At 52.2% G+C, this 19,647-nt stretch overlaps 3 protein-coding genes across 7 annotated transcripts in view; 1 reads left to right on the top strand and 2 right to left on the bottom strand.

Annotated features, from left to right (window-relative positions):
- Positions 1-1,437: 1,437 nt before the first annotated feature.
- Positions 1,438-6,603, top strand: TARBP2 (TARBP2 subunit of RISC loading complex). Of its 3 annotated transcripts, none has more exons than XM_058742610.1 (9): positions 1,456-1,654; positions 2,209-2,378; positions 3,191-3,293; positions 3,873-3,968; positions 4,552-4,624; positions 4,837-4,954; positions 5,264-5,391; positions 5,805-6,006; positions 6,166-6,603. In XM_058742610.1, the coding sequence occupies exons 1-9, from the start codon at positions 1,602-1,604 to the stop codon at positions 6,321-6,323; spliced, it is 1,101 nt and encodes a 366-aa protein (XP_058598593.1). In that variant the 5' UTR covers positions 1,456-1,601; the 3' UTR covers positions 6,324-6,603. The 3 variants fall into 3 exon arrangements, with proteins under 3 accessions (XP_058598595.1, XP_058598593.1, XP_058598594.1); XM_058742611.1 differs by lacking the exon at positions 1,456-1,654 and adding an exon at positions 1,765-1,903; XM_058742612.1 differs by lacking the exon at positions 3,191-3,293 and having other exon boundaries at positions 1,438-1,654; positions 3,890-3,968.
- Positions 6,604-6,863: 260 nt separating this feature from the next.
- NPFF (neuropeptide FF-amide peptide precursor) lies at positions 6,864-10,629 on the bottom strand. The gene is made up of 3 exons (XM_058742613.1): positions 7,531-10,629; positions 7,209-7,330; positions 6,864-7,095 (listed from the first exon to the last, which is right to left on the bottom strand). The coding sequence occupies exons 1-3, from the start codon at positions 7,855-7,857 to the stop codon at positions 6,978-6,980; spliced, it is 567 nt and encodes a 188-aa protein (XP_058598596.1). The 5' UTR covers positions 7,858-10,629; the 3' UTR covers positions 6,864-6,977.
- Positions 10,630-12,408: 1,779 nt separating this feature from the next.
- Positions 12,409-19,647, bottom strand: part of LOC131519499 (cyclic AMP-dependent transcription factor ATF-7) — an 86,964-nt gene continuing 79,725 nt past the window's right edge. For 2 of the 3 annotated variants that reach the window (XM_058742580.1, XM_058742582.1), the window contains one exon: positions 12,817-18,012. In XM_058742580.1, the coding sequence (XP_058598563.1) occupies positions 17,795-18,012 (218 nt within the window). In that variant the 3' untranslated portion in view covers positions 12,817-17,794. Of the gene's footprint in view, positions 12,702-12,816; positions 18,013-19,647 lie in introns of those variants that run through there. The other variant, XM_058742581.1, reaches the window with a different exon arrangement.

Raw genomic sequence — 19,647 nt, 5'->3', positions numbered from 1 at the left:
ACCCTTAGACAGCAGCCCCTCAACATGGGACCCACCCACCCACACCCGCTCAGAGCTCTAGCATTGCTTCCCTTGTCATACCGCTATTGCCAGCTTTCCTTCCCCTAATTGTCACCACTCCAGTTCTACCCAATTGGAATCCACTCAGCTCAGTGCCCCGTCCCCCTTCGGTGTTGCTCATTATCATTCCGAGATTCCTCTGGACCTCCACTACCTGACCCGTTCTCAGAACACTCATTAGACTCAGACATTTTCGTGATCTCTCTCCAAGGTCACAAGATTTCCCCTACATCTTTTGACTCCGTGGTCGTGAGACTTTGGGGAGGAGAGACTGGAGCTCTGGGACTCAAAAATACGTGTTCTGCTCTGCACCTAGATTAGTGGATTCGTTTTAAAAGACCAGAATCCTCTCTTGCTGTCTCTTCAGCTGAGAGACCCAAGACCCACAGCAGAAGGAATGAGACCACGACATGCGTTAGTCCTTCTAATCCTGTTGTCCCAACCACAGCCTGATTCTCAGCACCCAGAGGGGGTCTCCTGGACAGCTACAAAAAGGTTGACTAGGGACACTCTAAACAGGCTTTAGAAAAGAACTGAAACCAGACAAGCTGCGGGCCAGAATTAAGGGAAAGGGGGGTGAAGGAAAAGGAAGCAGAGGCTGTGAGAAGAAGGCTCGAGGACCAGGAGCTTAGGCCGCGCGCTGAGGGGGAACTGCCTGAGATGGACTTGGCCTGCTCCACCGCTTGAGGGGCAAAGAACAGTTTCCTCCCCGCGTCCAGGTAAGGAAGGCCCATCCTCCGAGCCTGCAGAACTAGGATCCGACAGCAGCCTCACCACTGGACCAATCACAACCTCTCTTCAGAAAAGAGGCGGGGCCAAGGGGAACCGACTCTTTCCTTGTCCCCGCCCTTCTAGGTAACGTAACCAATCGCAATCTGCTGGAGCAAGTTAGCGCAATCGGAAATAACCAATTATACCGCGAAGCTTTCCGTGCACGCCTGACCCTGCCCCTCCAGCTGCGACAAATATGGCGCGGGAGCTCCTGGGTTTTGTAGTTTCCTCGGGATTCAAAGGACCGGGTGCTCGAGTTACCCCTCACCACCCCGCCTCTAGCCTCTTCCACTCTACTAGTACGCATGCCCGCCCCGGGGAGGGGAGACGCGGAAAAAAGGCGGAACGCTATTAAAACACACACACACACCACACACACCACACACACCACACACACCACACACCACACACACACACACACACACACACACACACACACACACACACACCACACACACACACACACACACACACACAACCACACACACAACCACCCTCAGTTCGGGAAGCGATAGTGGAGGGCTCTGCTCCTCCCAGAAGGCGGTGCTGCCTGGCAGGACAAACCACGCGGAGAGTTGTGGGTCGGATAGCTCCCCTCCCGATGGAGACTCATGGAGTCAGGTGGGCGGGGGACTCCATGTCCCAGCATGCCCCGCGGCGGGCCCGACCGGCCGCGACTCGGGGCTTGGCCCCGGCCCTAGCTCGTCGGCTGTGTATTGGGGCGCGTGGAGGCTGCAGTCACGGTGGCGCCCGCGGGGACGGAGGTGGGAATGAGTGAAGAGGAGCAGGGCTCCGGCACTACCACGGGCTGCGGGCTGCCCAGGTGAGCCGCCTCGTACCGATCCCTGCCGGGAGAAAAGCGTGGCGCGGTGCGGAGGAGTTAGCGGCGCGGCCCCAGCATGCACCTGGCCTGAGGGTTGTTCCCGGCAAGCACTGGGGTAGTGGGCCGTGGTTCCCGGCATGCATCCCGGCAGTGGCCACTGCCTCCTGCTCTAAATAGTTTGGGTTGGCCCGGTTCCCAGACTGCACTTGGGGCACTGGGCTTTAATGCCCCCGACCTTCAGTGCATTTGGTGGGTACCGGGTCCCTGGCCTGCACTGTGTCAGGGGACATGCACTTGCGACCTGCACTGGGGTACAGGATCCTCTTCCCTAACCGAGACAGGAACAGTGCATTCCCCGCTTGCTCTGGGGGCAGTGGACCCTGCTTTCCCAGCCTGCGTCTCTACTCCACATTGAATCCAGCTAGTGTTTGCTGTACTGTCCGGGGTCCCCTGGACCCTATGTCCCCCATGGTGTGCCTGGGTTTGATAGTGCTTGGCCAGGTGGGTGCAGAGTTGGAGGTGTGATGAGGGTCTGTGCCTCCCGCCTCCCTCAGTATAGAGCAAATGCTGGCAGCCAACCCGGGCAAGACCCCGATCAGCCTTCTGCAGGAGTATGGGACCAGAATAGGGAAGACGCCCGTGTACGACCTTCTCAAAGCCGAGGGCCAAGCCCACCAGCCTAATTTCACCTTCCGGGTCACCGTTGGCGACACCAGCTGCACTGGTGAGGAAGGCTTGGGCAGCCTGGCTGGGGTGTGCATTCACAGGGCCCTACTGGCTTTGTTTCTTGGAGTCTCTTCCCAGTCGTCTTCTCTGAGGCCAGTGAGGGAAGGAGAGATTTCAGGGGGAAAAGCCACTGTCTGGATTGGGAAAACGGGTCTGTGAGGAGGTGGGTAGGACTTGGGAGAGTTGGAGGAGGAAGCAGGACGGCCACAGTGCTCTGGCAGATTGCCATCATCCTAGAGGAGAAGGGGGAGATAAACCCAAGTCCCAGTGAAGTATTTGGGGGAGTATGTGTTGGCTGCACTGGTCTCTGTTCCAGGTGCTTGACCAAATTCCCAGTTAATCTTAAACCAGTCTAATCCAGTGACGTAGATGGTAGTATCCTCATGTTGAATATGAGGAAAGTGAGACCCGGAGAGATGCAACGACTCGTGCAAGGTCCCATGCCTCGTAAGTGGCAGAGCCAGGCCTTGACTCTAGAGCCTACCCTCTTTCTACCTTTGCAGTCGTCTGTCTGTATTGAGAGAAAAGAAAGTGCTTCCCAGGGGAAAGTAAGGCAGGGAAAGAATCCACACCCCAAGGTGTGTGAACTCAGGAGCAGTTTATGTCCGACATGACTTGATTTGGGGAGCTCCTGGGAAGATAAAAGCCCTTCCTTCCAGCAGCTAGTGTAACGCTTCCAGTCTTGGGCAGGGGCACCTGGTGAGTGGGGCTTGGTTGACTCCCTCCAGTTGTGAGGAGAGAGGCTGTGGGATGCTGGTTTTTCTTCTGTCCTCCCAGTGACGTCCAGTATTGCCCACGCCCCTCTCCCAGGTCAGGGCCCCAGCAAGAAGGCAGCCAAGCACAAGGCAGCTGAGGTGGCCCTCAAACACCTCAAAGGGGGGAGCATGCTGGAGCCGGCCCTGGAGGACAGCAGGTGAGGGAGGAACAGCCAAGGCTTCCTAGAGGCCCTGCCAGGAATGCAGGCCCCTGTGTGGCCACCTCCTCTGCCCAGTAGGGCTGGCCTGGTGACACTTAGCCGCCTCAACCTGGGCCTCTCCCTGAGAGTGTCCTCTGGACGAGCTGGATGCTTCCAGGGCTCCTGCTGCTGTGAAGGATCCTTGGGAGGGGGGAATGTCAAAGGGCTGTGGCTGTGGTTTCGGCCCAGGCTCGGGAGGGTGTGGGGCGGAGGCTGAGGCTAGAGGGGCCACTCCCCAGCACGCCTCCTCTGTCTAGCACGTTGTCCCTCCTTCCTCCACACATTCATTGGAGTTTGTAGCCTCCGTGTTTCTTGAGTAGGAAGAGACCCTCCTTCCCCTTCTCTCAGTCTTTTTGATCCAGTGTTTGGCAGCAAAGGATCGCTGGTGGTTAAGCTTCCCTGAGTCTTTGGCTGAAGTGGAAGAAGTTTTCTTAGGGGATGGGCAGGTCAGGAGGACCTGGGTCCCCACCCTCTACCCTCCCCCCCGCCCCCCCCAACACATGGGTGTGAATCAAAGGCCCCCTTCCCCTCGGGAAGTTCTTTTTCTCCCCTAGACTCTTCACTGCCTGAGGACATTCCAGTTTTTACTGCTGCAGCGGCTACGACTCCTGTTCCATCTGCTGTTCCAACCAGGTATCTTGTGTTTCCTGACTGCCTGAAGGGGGCGGGGGGGTGGGTGGGAAGGAAGGGGTCCTGGCTTTTGGTCCCCCAGCCTTTGGACTCAGGCTGGTCAGGCAGGAGCAAGTCTGAGAGTAAACAGGATGGAATAGTTGGGGACCAGCATTTGAAGAATTCGTACCAGCTGGTAAGCTCTTGGGACAGGAGGGAATTTATGATTTTTAAATAGCCACGTGGATGATATTTGGCCATGTCTGAGGGTCTTGCAGGCCCCATTTGCTTCTGAGTTGGTCACATGATGGTCCTGTGTGTGCATCCCATCAGGTGCTTCCAGGGACTGGATATACAGCCCCTCTCCCACTGTCCTGGCAAGGTGATGATCTTTTGTTCCAGAAAAATCTCAGTGGGCCTGGGCCCTGGAAGAGACCTCACTTGGGTGGGAGGGGGAGGAAGCAGGCTGGATGTTTGGACAGACAGCTGCCTGCCGGGTGGGGTGTAGGGAAATGGTCATGGGGACGCCGAAGCAGGGCTTAGGACTCATGGGGAGCTGCAAAAGGGACAGCCCCAGCAGCTTTGGCCTGGACCCTTTTTCCTTCAGGAGCCCCCCCATGGAGGTGCAGCCCCCCGTCTCCCCTCAGCAGTCCGAGTGCAATCCTGTTGGCGCTCTGCAGGTGTGCCCCCATCCTCATTTCCCACGCATGCCTGTCTTCCCTTGAACCTGGGGCCATGAGGGACGGTCATGTGGGGCTCTTCCCCTGTTCTGAGGGCTTTTCCCACATCCTTTATTCCTCCTCTAACCTGGAACCTGAGGCTCCCAGGGGAGGAAGGAGAGGACGAGTCTTTTCTCACTCAGCCTTGCACACCCTTGTCTCTCCCTTCCAAGGAGCTGGTGGTGCAGAAAGGCTGGCGGTTGCCTGAGTACACGGTGACCCAAGAGTCTGGGCCGGCCCACCGCAAAGAGTTTACCATGACCTGCCGAGTGGAGCGTTTCGTTGAGATTGGTAACCGGGCGGAGGGGAGTTCTTACAGCTACTCCAGCCCCGGCCGCAGGCAGCTCCTAGCCTCTCTCTGCCAAAGCCCCGCTGTCCTGGCTGAGCCCCTGGCTCGGCTCCCTTCCTCCTGGCTTCTCCTTTGCACTCTGCCCTTTGACCCCCTTCTGGCTGACCAGGTTCTCAGGTGCATGGCAGGTCCAGAGCTCCTCTTTCCAACTGACATCCCGTGAGGGGACCCTCAACCTTCAAGTTTGAGCTGGGTGGAAAGCACTGGGTCTGTTGGGGATCATAATCCAGCAACCCTCTCCCCACACGCAGGCAGTGGCACTTCCAAAAAGCTGGCAAAGCGTAACGCGGCGGCCAAAATGCTGCTTCGAGTGCACACGGTGCCTCTGGATGCCCGGGATGGGAATGAGGCAGAGCCTGATGACGATCACTTCTCCATTGTGAGTGGTTTGTGCGGGCCAGGCACTGTGGTCCATCCTCCATGCCAGGCAGGGCCCTGGGGACATGGGCCTGTCGCTCGGGAGTGAGACTCTTCAGGTCCCAGGCCTGCTTCTCCCCAATTTCCTACCAGACCCAGAGTTCCTTGGGCCCCCTCTCAGCCTCAGCTACAGGCCTGCCTGGTGAGTGCTTTGGGGAGCTGACCTGGCGCAGGGGCCCTGCAGCCTGCTGTTACTGGCATGAGGAAGGCTGCCTGGACCCCTGGTCCAGAGTCTAGTAGTTAGAGGGGCCAACTCGGGGAAGGCAAGCTGGATGAAGCATTCATTCTGTGGGCTTTTCCCTCCTTGGCATTGAACATTCGGTGCCTGGGTCTCAGCTCTTGGTTGCATCTTTCTCACTGTCCCCATCTTGTCAGGGTGTGGGCTCCCGCCTGGATGGACTTCGGAACCGGGGCCCCGGCTGCACCTGGGATTCTCTGCGAAATTCAGTGGGAGAGAAGATCCTGTCCCTCCGCAGCTGCTCCCTGGGCGCCTTAGGTGCTCTGGGCCCTGCCTGCTGCAGTGTCCTCAGTGAGCTCTCTGAGGAGCAGGCCTTCCATGTCAGCTATCTGGATATTGGTATGGCTAGTGGGGAGGCCGGGGATGGTGGGGACTGAAGCAGAGCAAGTACAGATGGGCCGACGGGGGTTGGGGAGGGCATGATGGTGATGTGGATGTACCCCTCCCGGCTCTGCCTTCCCACCCAACCACGCCTCCCTCCTCTCTTTTGTTCTCCAGAGGAACTGAGCCTGAGTGGGCTCTGCCAGTGCCTGGTGGAGCTGTCCACACAGCCGGCTACCGTGTGTCACGGCTCTGCAGCGACCAGGGAGGCAGCCCGCGGCGAGGCTGCCTGCCGTGCCCTGCAGTACCTCAAGATTATGGCGGGCAGCAAATAAAGCCCCAGCCGGACTCACGGACGTGCACCCCTGCTCCCTGCCCTTCTTGCCCCCAGGCTATGTGTCTGCTCAGCTCTGGTACCCCTGGAGGTGCCGTCTCTACCTCTGACACAGACTGCCTGCCTGCAGGCTCAGGAGGACACAGGGCCAGGAGCCAGGGACCCCAGGGCCTTGGCTGGCTAAAGATCTGGCCTCCTGTCACTGGTGGTGACGAGTGGAAATGAAATCAGGGGGCTCTCCTCTAGAGCCCAGAATAAATGCGCTGCCTCTTGGATTCTTACGTCTGCTCTGGTTTCTCTGGTACTGACGACAAAGGAGGTTAGCACCAGATTGCCTCCCCTGTTGTGCCTCCCCACCTGGTTCCCCACACGTCCCCACACTTGCCTTTCTAGTGGCAGGAGGCTAGGTACAGTGACCTTCGGGGGCCCCACCGCCTGTGCTCCTGCAGCGCTCGGGTTTTGTGGAGATGGAGGGGGCCGTGGTTCTGGTCCCAGGGCTCTCCCCCAGCCCTTTGAAGTCTCATACAGGCAGACACATGGATTCAGAAGCTGGACAGCTTTATTTCGGGGGTAGGGGGGGAGTGGGGGGGGGGTAAGGGAGATGCAGCACTTTCAGTTGTGAGCCTTGCACGCAAACATATCAAGGGATGATGTGTCACTTCTTCCCAAAGCGCTGAGGGGCAGCCAGGCTCCAGAACGGGGCGCTCAGCTCCTCCCCGGCTCGGGGACCCAACTGCTCGCTGCTCCAGGAGCCCCGGGTATTTCTGCCAAACCTTAGAAGAGATCCATCCTCAGCTGTAGGTCCTTTCAGCCCCTCCCAGGTCGCCCCCTGCCCCTTTCCTGTCCCTCTGGCCCCTGCCTTGCCCAGTGTCCCTCTCAGACTCACCTCTGGGGCTGAAACCGAAAGGCTGAGCTTCGGCCGTGTCTCTGCATGGCCTGGAGCAGGGAGTGCAGGAATGACCCAGGGGTCTGGGCCTCCTGCAGCGGGCGGGGCCTGCTGTCTTCCTCCTGTGGTACAGGGCCATCGGGGAAGGAAGATGGGCAAAGGCCTTGGACGTTTAGGTCACCAGGCAAAGGGAAGCTGAGGAGCCATTTCCTCAGATATGAGGACCCAGTGAAGACACTGGCAGCCCGAGTATCTGAACTTGGAGCTCAAGCTTCCCGCTGAGACAGAAAAATGGTGACATGGAGAGGGGGTGGTAACTTACCACGAAGATCTGCCGTCCTTCGTCTTGGCCCCCTGGTCTTTCAGCACAGCCCCAGTCTGTTAGCAGCAGCACCAGCAGCAGCACTGCTGCCCGCCTGGAATCCATCCTGCCATCTGCCCTCCTGCGGCTATACCCGCCTCTTATACCTGCTGTGCTCCGGCCCCCACCCCACAGCAGCCTGAGGGGGGATCTAGAGCAGGCAATGGAAACGCATGGCTCCATGAGGAGCCGCCTGGGACCCCCTCCCATGGCACCCCCGGGACTTCCTGCTCCCAGCCTCCGGCCCCCAACCCCTAAGCCTGGAGTTAGAGACTTTATTAGATACATAAATCCTGTCTCCAGAGCTCAAGAAGCATCATTAATTGCAGATGTTTTGTCAGAGCCAGGCCCTGGGGGGCCTTCAAGAACCCCCGATTTCTCAATAGGTTGGAGAGCGCCAATTGATCACCTCCTCTTTCCTTCCTTAGAGAATAAAAGCATAGAGGAAGTCTTCTAAAGAAGGGCTAGGCATTACGTCCCGGGACAGAGGGAGGAACTAAGAGCCAGGGTTAGAATTAGCCAGAATGACGGAGCCCGATCCTTGCCGTGACTGCGGTTGCAGCTGGGGTCATCCAGACCATTCACACCCTTGCCTACATGGCTCTTGGGAGGATTGAAAATGGGATCACTATTCTGAGATTTGCCTGTGGACAGAAAAGTGGGATACAGAAGGAGACTACAAGGTTTCAGAGCCCACACAGTGGGGATTGCTTCAAATCTCTGCAGACTGATCCTGTCTTCACACTAGAGAGCGCTGCTTAGGACCCGCCTCACCTGGGCTTCTGGAGCCATCCTCTGCAGTGAGGCACTGCTGCCACCCTGTGGCCACAGCTCCGCACTGTCAAGTCTGGTCATTTCCTTTTTCTGCTCTTTGAAGGGTGGTGGTTGGGGGGAGGGGAGATGAAGGTTCCTAAGCCTCATTCTAAGGAGTCACAGAAAGGCAGGGGCAGGAAACTGGGGTTGGAATATGGCTCTGTTCACCTCCTACTAGTCACCCCATCCTCTGTCTGGCTCTGACCTGTTGGAGCAGGTGACAGGAATTCTGCCTTAGGAAAAAATCAGGAAGGGGGTCCTTCAAAGTCATCTGATACAGTTTCCCTTCTGATCCTAGAATCCCTTCCTCAACTTCCCCTGTCCCCGCCCCGTGTGGCTCTCTAGCCTGTGCTGGAGAGGTGCCATGAGGTAAAGAGTCTGTGGATCAGTCTTGGGCAAGCCATCTCTCAAAACCCACAGTCTCCTCACTGAAAAACATGGCAACGTTAAAAGGAACTACTTTCGAAGGGTGCCTGGGTGGTTGAGTTGGTTAAGCGTCTGACTTTGGCTCAGGTTATGATCTCATGGTCCATGAGTTCAAGTCCCACGTCGGGCTTTGTGCTGACAGCTTGGAGCCTGGGGCCTGCTTTGGAGTCTGTGTCTCCCTCTCTCTCTGCCCCTCCCCAGCTCGTGCTTTCTCTCTCTCTCAAAATAAATATTGAAAAAAAATTAAAAATTTTTAATAAAAGAAACTACTTTCCAGGGTGAGCATTATTTGAGATACTTTTTGTAATCCATTCGGCACAGGATCTGGCACAGAGCAAGTGTCCTCGAAACGTTAGCAGTGGTGATCCTTGCACAGAGTCCCAGTGAATTTTCCATCTCCTGAGACAGTGGTGGGGCAGACTTATCTGTGTGCCATGCTGGCTTCCGTCTCCTGTGGCCTCCACCAGGGGTCTCAGTGTGACCCACTAAGTCACATACTGTTGCACATCTTTCATGTGTGCAGGCCTTTCACGTATTTGATTCTTCCACTCTATTTTTTGTTAAGGGGACCTCCCTCTTTTAGCAAGCCAGCTAGCAACCAATCTATAACTTTGGATAGGTAGAATAGAGCAGGTTTTGATCTGCATGTTCGAGATACTAGGTTTCTATTAATGCGGCCTCCCTCTGTAAGCTTGGTCTCACAGTTGGTCCCAAGCACAGAACCTGACACTCATCATCATCACATCTTGGAATGTCACCGCTTCTTAGAAGGGAGGAGTATCCAGTCCACGAGCAGATGGTTTTTCTGTGGGAAATGGATCCTATACCACATCAAGGCCTCTGTCTGTTCTTACCTGACAGAAGTCCAGAGGGGCAGCGTTGTGAGGGTGTGTGAGCCATTGCAGAGTGGCTCTGGGGTCAGACAGAGCCATTGTAATGCCAGCACGTGCACATCACCGTGAGCCTTGAGCAAATGTCAACCTAAACCTCAGTTCATCTTAAATGAGGCATTACCAAGGGGTTGTTGTGAACAGAAAATGACTTAATGAATGCAACACATCTAGTGTTACACCCAGCACAGAGCAGCCAGTAAGTGTTTGCTACCCTGATTCTCCTAGTGTCTCTGATCATCAATTACAAGTGGATCTGAGCTGAGGCTCAATTCAGAAAAGGTCAGGTCTAGCTAACTTCCTATGTCCAGGATGGAGACAGCTATCTTCTTTGGTACGAACAGACATATTGCTGGTTCAGATCCAGACCACTGCAATAAAGTATCGCAATGAGGCAAATCAAATGAATTTTTGTTTCCCAGTGCCCGTAAAAGTTATGTTTACATTATGCTATCGCCTATTAAGTGTGCAAATGTCTAAAAAAATCATGTCCATACCTTAAATTTAAAATATTCCTGGGGCACCAGTATGGCTCAGTTGGTCAAGCATCTGACTCTTGATTTCGGCTCAGGTCATGATCTCAGAGTTCATGAGATCTAGCTCTGTCTCCAGCTCTGTGCTGACAGTGTGGAGCCTACTTGGGATTCTCTCTTAAAATAAATAAGTAAAACTTAAAACAAAGTTAAGATATTGCTAAAAAAATGCTAACAATCATCTGAGCTTTTTAGTGAATGGTAATTTTTTTTTTTCCTTAAGTAAGCTCTACACCCAGGGTGGGGCTTGAACTCAGCACCCTGAGATCAAGAGCCAATGCTGCACCTACTGAGCCAGCTAGGCCCCCTGCAAGCTGTAATCTTTTTGCTGGTAGAGGACCTGGCCTTGATGGTGATCACTGCTGACTGATCAGGCTGGTGACTGCTAAAGGGTGGGGGTGGCTGTGGCATGGCAATTTCTTTCCAACGTTTTTTTTTTTTTTTTTTTTTTTTTATTTATTTTTGGGACAGAGAGAGACAGAGCATGAACGGGGGAGGGGCAGAGAGAGAGGGAGACACAGAATCGGAAACAGGCTCCAGGCTCCGAGCCATCAGCCCAGAGCCTGACGCGGGGCTCGAACTCACGGGCCGCGAGATCGTGACCTGGCTGAAGTCGGACGCTTAACCGACTGCGCCACCCAGGCGCCCCTGGCATGGCAATTTCTTAAAATAAGACATTGAAGTTTGCCGCATTCATTAGCTCTTCCTTCCATGAATGATTTCTCAGTAGTGTGCGATGCTCTTTGATAGCACTTTACCCACAGAATTTTAAAAATTAGAGACAAACCTCTCAAACTCAACCACTGCTTTATCAACTATGTTTCCGTAATATTCTCATACTCTTTTTTTTTTTTTGAAGATTTTAATTTTAAGTAATCTTTACACCCAACATGGGGCTCGAACTCATAATCCCGAGATCAAGAGTCACCTGCTCCACTGACCGGTACTCCAGCCAGACACCCCTGTAACATCCTACCACAAATATCACATCCTTGGGTAGGCTCAAACCATCAACCTTTGGGTTAACAGCCGGACGAGCTAACCGGCCATGCTACAGAGATCCGCCCTGTAATATTCTAAATCCTTTGTCATTTCTAGTCTTGACAGCGCCTTCACCAGGAGAATCTGTCTCAAGAAACCACTTTCTGGGGCGCCTGGGTGGCGCAGTCGGTTAAGCGTCCGACTTCAGCCAGGTCACGATCTCGCGGTCCGTGAGTTCGAGCCCCGCGTCAGGCTCTGGGCTGACGGCTCGGAGCCTGGAGCCCGTTTCCGATTCTGTGTCTCCCTCTCTCTCTCTGCCCCTCCCCCGTTCATGCTCTGTCTCTCTCTGTCCCAAAAATAAATAAAAAAAAAAAACGTTGAAAAAAAAAAATTAAAAAAAAAAAAAAAGAAACCACTTTCTGTGCTCCTCTGTAAGCAGCAGCTCCTCTGTTCAGCTTGGATCATGGGGTTACACCAATGTAGTCCCATCTTCAGGCTCCACTTCTAAGTCTAGTTCTCTGCTGCTATCTCCCCCACATCTGCACGTACTTCCTCCACTTGGATCCTGTACCTTCAATTTGTAAAAAACAAAACAAAAAATCCCCACCCTCTGCAAAGTGCAACTGAACAAGATACGCCTGCAGCTGGGATGGGTTAATTCTCCCAACTTGGGAAAGTGCCCTCCCTTCAGTCCCAGGTCTTCCAAAGCCTCACGATCTTGGCAGCTTTGGTATTTGGATTTCAGCAACTTATTTTCTCACCTTCTCTGGAAACCCATGCGCTCCCGAGCACAACACAGTGAAGACCACCACTGCCTTTCCCACTCTCCTGCAGAGACTCAGGCTTCCTACTTGCATCAGTTATACCAAACACCAACCACAAACAGCTTCTAAGTCACTTCTCTTCTACCTAGAAGCCCTCAGAGGCACCTGCTATCTCCTGGTCAAGTTCTGTAGCCTGGCTCCCTCTTCCTCATTTGTGCTAATTATCTAAGGATACATAAACATGAGCAATTACTAGTGACTGCCCTGCCCCTTGCCAGTTCCTGGCTATTATCTGTTTTTCTTGTGAACTCTTACCTGCTTTTAAATAAGCTCCACCCCTCACTTCCAGGTCAACCTCTTCCCCACATCTTGAACTCCTGTGTGTGTGTTTGTGTGTGCACTCCCCTAGTCATGCTGGGAACTTTCTGAGAGTAGGGCTTGCTTTTGTTTTTTATTGTTGGGAGGAAGGTGGGGAAAAACACTGAAAGATAAGAGGCCACTTGCCTTCAGACACCCGACCATCCCCCATCCACATAAAGCACACAAGTTCTACAGCAAAGGCTCCCATAATGTGGAGGCCCTTGTGCCCATGGCAGTGCACAGATGTGAGCCCCTGTCTCTACGCCTTCTTTTGTCTTTATGTGATTGATATAAACCACCTACCTTCTCTAGGCTGTGTCTTCCCTGCATCAAAAGGAGGGATAAGAATCTCTGCTCCTTCTGTCCTAAAAAACGGGAGAGTGAGGAAAAGCACAGACATGAAAGCCCAAGGAGTTCCCAGAGAATAGTGGCCAATGAGACTTGTAGATCAGAGTACCGAAGCATTAGACATAACAGTGGTTCTCTTTGATAGTTTAATGTTATATTTGCAGCATAAATAAGGCACAATATATGTCAGGGCAAGGGGGAGCAGGAGAAGGCATGGCTGGGGGGAGAACTGCTGGGTGGTAAGGGGCGGGGGATGGAAGAAGGCACGGTTAGGGAGAACAGAGTGAAGCCTCTGTCTCAGCCCCGTCCTGGGAGATCGTGAGAGCCTGCTCACAGGGATCATGCCGAGTCGGGTGGCAGGGAAAGGGAGAAGACGGTTTTGTAACAGAACAGCCCGTAGCACTGCATCCTCCCACCTGTCAAGGTCCGCCACTGGGGACTGGGGAGACCCAGACCCAGAGTCGAGCTCCTTGACGGGACGGAGAGGGGCTGCTACATGTCAAAGGTACACAGATGAACAGAGATATAACCATAGATACACACCACTTTCTTTCAACTGACACTATGTCAGGAGGCTGCAGCCTCCACAGTTGGGGCTGGAGGCTCATCTCCCTGCTGGAAAGGGGTGTGTGTGTGTGTGTGTGTGTGTGTGTGTGTGTGTGTGTGTGTGTTACAGGACAGCTAGAGCTCCAGCCCGTCCTTCCCGTAACAAAGACTGTGGAGTGACCAGTTTGCAAGGGAATATGCGACAATTCCTGTCCAGACCAAGGCAGGACAGGTTTTGGGAAGAAGTAGAAGGAACTCAAACCTAGATTTTGAGATGAATGACGTGGTTGTTGTTTTAATGGGGGTGGAGGGAGGTACTGGAGGAAGTGGAAAAATGTGTTAGTGCTAAGGCAGAGGATGGTACTTAAAATATCCCTGACACCCTACAAGGATTTTCCAGCTTGCCCCTAAGGCAATGGTTCTCACACTTTAGTGTGCGTTAGAATCACGTGGAGTGCTTGTTAGAGCCCAGCCCAGTTCAGTTTCCCATTCAATAGGTCTGTGGTGGGGCCCAAATGTGCATTTCTAACAAGCTCCCAGATACTGGTGCTGCTGCTGCTACTGAGCCTGGACCACATCCTGAGAACCACCGCCCTAAGGGAAGGTCAATGAAACTAGTGCTCATAGCCATTTCTTACAGCTAAAACATCACCCACCAGTAGCTAATGTTGATGATAGCTCTGTGCTACCAGCCCCCCATTAAAAAAATAAAATAAACCCTAGCAGCTACAATACAAACCTGCATCTACAAAGGACACAGCTGCCTTAGCCTGCCTTATTCTCCCCAGCCTTTTCTCATTCTGGGGGTAGGACTTTACCCCAAGGAGAGACAAATGAACTGGTAATGGGGTGGGAATAGTGGCCAGTAGCCACTTAACACTCATTCCTGCTGGGTCACCACTCTGAGGTGAGTGGGTGGGGATTTATGTCTGTGTGTACATGCATGTATGCGAACACAGAGAGAAATCAGGTTTATACAGTGAGGGGGATGATTAAAGTTGTGGGGGGCTGAAGCAGGATGGGGGAATCCTCTAATCTGCCTTGGGGTCCTCACCTGTCCCATTCCCCCCTCCACCCCTGTCAAACAAAAGTCTAAAGAAAGCGGAAAGAGCATTATCAACAAAGGCATATGTGATATAACTAGGAGGACTGGATTCTAAACGGACTGGTTATGAAATTAAAAAAAAAAAAAAAAGAATACATTTCCTTCCTGTGTATACAATGTACAATATTAATGAAAAATAATGATTTGGGGATGGCAAGGAAGTCATGAAAGAAAGGGGGGACTCTCAGGGGAAGGGGGCTGTCGCAGGGCTAGCACCTTTGAAGGAGCCTCTCAGTGTGGAGCAGGGGAGCCTTAGAAACCACAGGAGGAGTATTTTGGTGTCTGCTTGGTGGTTCAGGCTGTAGACAGGGCATGGTTATGGTTAAGTGCCCCGTCAACCAGGATGGGTAGTGCTGGAGGGCAATGAATCAGGAAAAGAGTTAAGAATGGCAGAACAGGCATAGGGAAGGCGGCAAGGTGAGTGAGGTTAGCTCGTCTCCTATTTACCACTACCAAGAGTAGAGGGTCTAGTGCTTAGGACCACAGAGAGGAGTGGAGGCTGAAGGAAGCCAGATTTGGGGTGTACAACCAACAGGGAAAGAGCAAATAAAGGAGGGCCTAGTTTTTCCCTCTCTAGCAGTGAGGGAAGTTTTCTCAGGCTTTGCAACTCTGAGCAAGCCTTCTTTTAAAGGAATAGGGCAAAAGTCTGCAGACCTGAAGACCTGGTCTGGTACCTTTCTCTATGGCCTTGGTTATCTATCAGCTGTGTCTCCGGAATGAGGTGGGAGGCCTGAATCTTGTGTTTGCTTAGAGTCCCAAGGCATCCACACTCTCAGCTCCTCTCACAAAGTATCCTCCCTTGGGCTCCTAGAAAGGCCACGGTCATTAAGAAAGGGCGAAGTGACGCCCTCCACGACGCTTGGTTCTGGTCCAGATGCGTCTGGAAAGCAAAGGGCAAGGGAGAGTGGCCACACGGCTGGCAGCAATAACAAGTGAGTATAAGTGACATTCCCCTTAACTATGAGAGAGTCTCAGGATAACCAACTGCCCTGCTTTCTCAGTGAGGCCAAGGACCAGCTAGAGAGCTATCTGGAGGGTTCTATCCTGTCCCTTCCTACTGCTTCACCAGTAAGGTTCTGGCAATCCCCTCATTTAGGCCCCAATAAGAACTTCCCACCGATGACAATGAGGTAAGGGCTCGAGGGAAGGAGACATGGGGACTAAGAGACCCTCTAAATAAACTAGCTGTCCTACATGGGGACAGACGGGTACGACTCAAACTTCCTCCACAGCCAAACAGTGAGGCAGGGCACGTATGCAGTGACAAACGGATTCTTAACTTGAAAAACACTAGAATGAAGGGGGAAGAAAAACAGTCCAGGGTCTTGTGAAGGCTCCTTAGGAGCCATAAACTCAGTCAGGCTTTAGGGCAAGGCTGCTGGTGGGAAATCAAGATGATAAAAAATGAAACACAACTAAAGCAGAAGAAAGTCCCAGGGAACAGCCATCAAAAGGAAAAGTCCTGAGTACAAGTTACGGCTGTGAACTGTGGAAGGCAAGTGCAGTCCCTGGAGGTGGAGACTTGTATCCCGACCATCTGCCAGGCCATTTGCTAGTCTGAGTCACCTCGGGGGCTGTTCCTGTTGGGTCCCGGGTGGTAGAGGATGAGAAAACTGTGTTTTCTCTTCCTTCTCTTTACCAGGTGTGTCGTGTTCAGCACTGGTTCTGAAAAGCAGGAGGGGAAAGGAAAAACAAATGCAGCAGAACAAGTCACCTGACTGGCTCACCAGTACAGCACTCTGGGAAGACGGGAATCTCGTAGCTTAGGTTTCCTCATTCCCCCATGACAGCCAATTCTGGGAAACAAACTAAGGAAGGAAGCTGGCAGTTATTTTGCACGTATGTTTAAGATGGAGGTAGGAGAGAGGGAGAAAAGGGCATTCTTGGCTTGGGCAGATGGCAGAAGGTGGCTCTGGGACAATTGGAAGGGATTCATACTGACAGGCTATTAAAGCTGACCTATCTATCCACAGGCCTCTGGCTTTGGATCACTTCCTGTGGCCCTGGTAGAAATTGCATAGTTCTGAGCCAAAGGAAGATCAGAAGTCTTAATGGGGAAGAAAGAGGGACAAGAGGCATGAATTTCTCCCCCTGCAACCTAACGCCTCAAAGTAAGAATGGCTGAGAGCAATAGTCACCAATTTCCCCGGGCAGGCCAGACCTTCCCCAAGCAGGGCTGTTCTGCTGAGATCAGTACTGCACCTTCTCTCTCTTGCCTCTCCCCATGTTACCTGACCCTCGAGAAAACCCACTCAGGACCCTGGCTCTGATGTCTCAGAGTCCTGGGGCTGGGCCTTTGGGGATGCATTGCATCTAGGGGGCATCTAGTTCCAGGAGGCTGCATCGGAAGAAGCGAGACAGAGGCAGGACACAGACGGGGACAAAGAGGGAGATACAGGAGCGGACAGACGACCAAATGGAATATGTGTGCTTTGGCCAGTAAACTCTTGTAAAACATAAAGACTCAATTTAGTAACCTGATAGAATGAGCTTTAAACTATACTGTTCCTGCCTGCCCTAATGATAACTGCAGGAGGGTGGACTGGGGAGGCAGGGAATCAGCTAGTCACACTCGGGGCACTTTCCCTTTTCACTAACAAGCAAGAGCTAATAAGGCCACACAAGATGATCTTGCCAAGGCTTACTGGGAGGTGGAAAAGGCCCCACCTGGAGACCGGGAAAACTCAAGACACAAAAAATGAGGTACCCAAATAGCTCTAGAAATGGTTGAAAAAGGATTAGAATTCTTGGGGTTTGTTTCTTTTTGCTCTGTTTTTGTTTTTGAGTGTTTTTTTGTTTTTGTTTTTGTTTTTTTTTTTGGTGGCAGGTAGGGAGGACTAAAGTTTATGGAAGAGCTGGAAAATACTGCTAATTCATGTATCAAAGGTAACTTTACATTCGCCATAAGTGAATGTTTTAACTAGACTTCAGGAAGGGGAAAAGGGGATAAAATAAGCAGCTAATGGGAGACAAAGTCCTGAGCCTATGGGGTGGCTGAGGCGGGCCAGCAGGTGACCTGCCATCAACACTAGCCTCCCTCTACCTAGCAGGAGGTGGCGTGCTGCTAAGGAACAGGAAGCCATGGCTTCATGGGAAGAGAGGCAACTGAGAAACCCAAAACCTAGAAGTGCAAGGGTTAGTGTTAAGAGACAGGTACACATGCACAGGCTGGGGTGATTGTTCGGACCATCTGGAAAGGCCTTTGGCTGTAGGTACATCAGAAACTGCCCCCTTAGGGGATGATCTATGTGGCTCCGGGGCTGGGAGGCTCCTAGTACAGGTGTCAATGTACACGACCATGTGGTTGAAGAGAAAAGCCCCACATCTGTCCGTTACTCACAACACACAATCTTTCCCTCATACCGCCACGTCCAAGGCAGATGGAGGGGATAAGATGACATCTCTCTTGGCTCTCGGGTGGGCGAGCTCTGGCTAGGGACCTCTCCACCAGGGGAGGCATCATCTGCCCGCAGACTGAGACTGTGGGGTCATGATCACATGCGACTGTATCGGCATGCTCAGTTCTGTCCTTTGGCTGGCCATCTGAGTGAGAACCGAGGTGGCCACAGCTTCAGCTGCAGAGCGAACACTGAGGCCATTGCTGGGGGCTGTTGCTGAGCTGTGTTGAATCACAGGGGCTGGAGAACCCGTGGGCTCTGAGCTTTCCTTGGGGCTTTCTGCCAGGGAGGAAGGCAAAGAGCAGAGAGCAAGTGGTTAGAAAACAACATGGACAAACAAGCAGGACTACCTTGTGCCACAGTTCTAAAGGAGCCCAAAAGAAAAGGAATCCCATCATTTCGGGAGGAAGCTTCCCAGAATACTGGCTTCTAAGCCATGGAGGGGCTAGGAAATGGGAAGTTGTGAGATGGGCAGCAAGAACTAGGCCCACATTAATCTACCTATCCTAGTAAAGCAGACACCTCAACATGTTAATTACACCATCTGGCTTCTAGGTCTTTGTGTAGTTCATTACCCCTATTGGAACATTCTTCCTTTATCCATGTCTTTAAAGGTGCTTTAAAATAGATCGCTTGTTTTAGCTATCCTGATTAATTCCCACAAGAATTTAATTGTTCCATTATTTTTTATGTTCCTTTAGTAACCAGTTGCACCACAGGTGAGCCTGATAAATATCACGCTGCACTCAGATGACGTTATGACCAGTCCTGGGCCAAGGTTCAGTTAATACAACAAACTACAAAGAGGCCTGTTGGACCCTCCTGACTATCAATTAGCTAGGCATTAATGACTTCAAACACGTATTATGAGCTATGCCACGTCACCTAAAGTGACGATAAACACAGAGCTGAGCTGCACACAGAGGTGACTCCATGTTGTTCTTCAGTCGAGTTTTACTAAACGTCACATAACCTCTACGGCTGCTTAAACAGAGATGTATGCAATAAATATGGGCAAACTAGTAAGAGTTGGTTGTATTTTTCATTGTCCGAGTCTTCTTTCAGGATTCAAATATAACCCCCTCTGTGGAGCCTTCTTTGTTGCACTCATGAAATTAACTATTTCATCGCTTGGGCTTTCAGAGAGCACATTCATCTATTCCATCGATTCATCATTTTTACCAAGCATCCTGTGTGCCAGCACTGGGGTATATAATGAATAAACCAGGAGGCCGGTCCTCAGGAAGCTCCCACTCTGGGGGCTGTGTGAGTCGGTTAGCTGCACTTACCTTATTCACATGTTGAAATGTTTATCTCCTCATAACTCTGAGTTTCTCAGAGGCGGAGACAGTGTGTCATTTATCCTTTGTTAAATACCTACCACGGTGTCTACACCACACAGCAGGAACTAAATACAGCTTTGGAAATAAGTAGTTTAATGGCTCAACTACCTCTTAAAAGTTCTTGCAAGGATTGAGTAGAAAACTTACTGTATATATATTTTTCATACTGATGAATACTCAGTCCTTGCCTTCCTTACCCCATCAAAGAGGATTTGAAATAGTTGATCAATGAACTTGTTGAACCATTTTCTTACTATGGTTTCCAGAACACCACACCCACTACTCAGCTCATTTTCCTCCCGCCTTCTTGGTGGCTCATTCTGCTTCATCTGTGGGTTTCTTCTCCTTTCTCTGACCTCTAAATGTTGGAAGTACCCCAGGGCTCGGTCCTGCAACTACTTTTCTCTCTCTGTCTGTGCTCTTTTGGTAACAGGAACATTTCATCCGGTTTTGTGGCTTTAAAAGCTAACTACATGCTGCTGACTCCCCAAGTTATATCTTCAGCCTTTCCTCTGAACTGCAGGACCACACAACCAGCTTCCACTTGACACCTCCATCTGCAAGCCTAGTC

The sequence above is a fragment of the Neofelis nebulosa genome, chromosome 8 (genome assembly GCF_028018385.1).
Source record: "Neofelis nebulosa isolate mNeoNeb1 chromosome 8, mNeoNeb1.pri, whole genome shotgun sequence".
NCBI lineage: Eukaryota > Metazoa > Chordata > Mammalia > Carnivora > Felidae > Neofelis > Neofelis nebulosa.
Note: the sequence above shows the minus strand (reverse complement) of the source record. Positions and strands in the feature narration are given on the sequence as shown.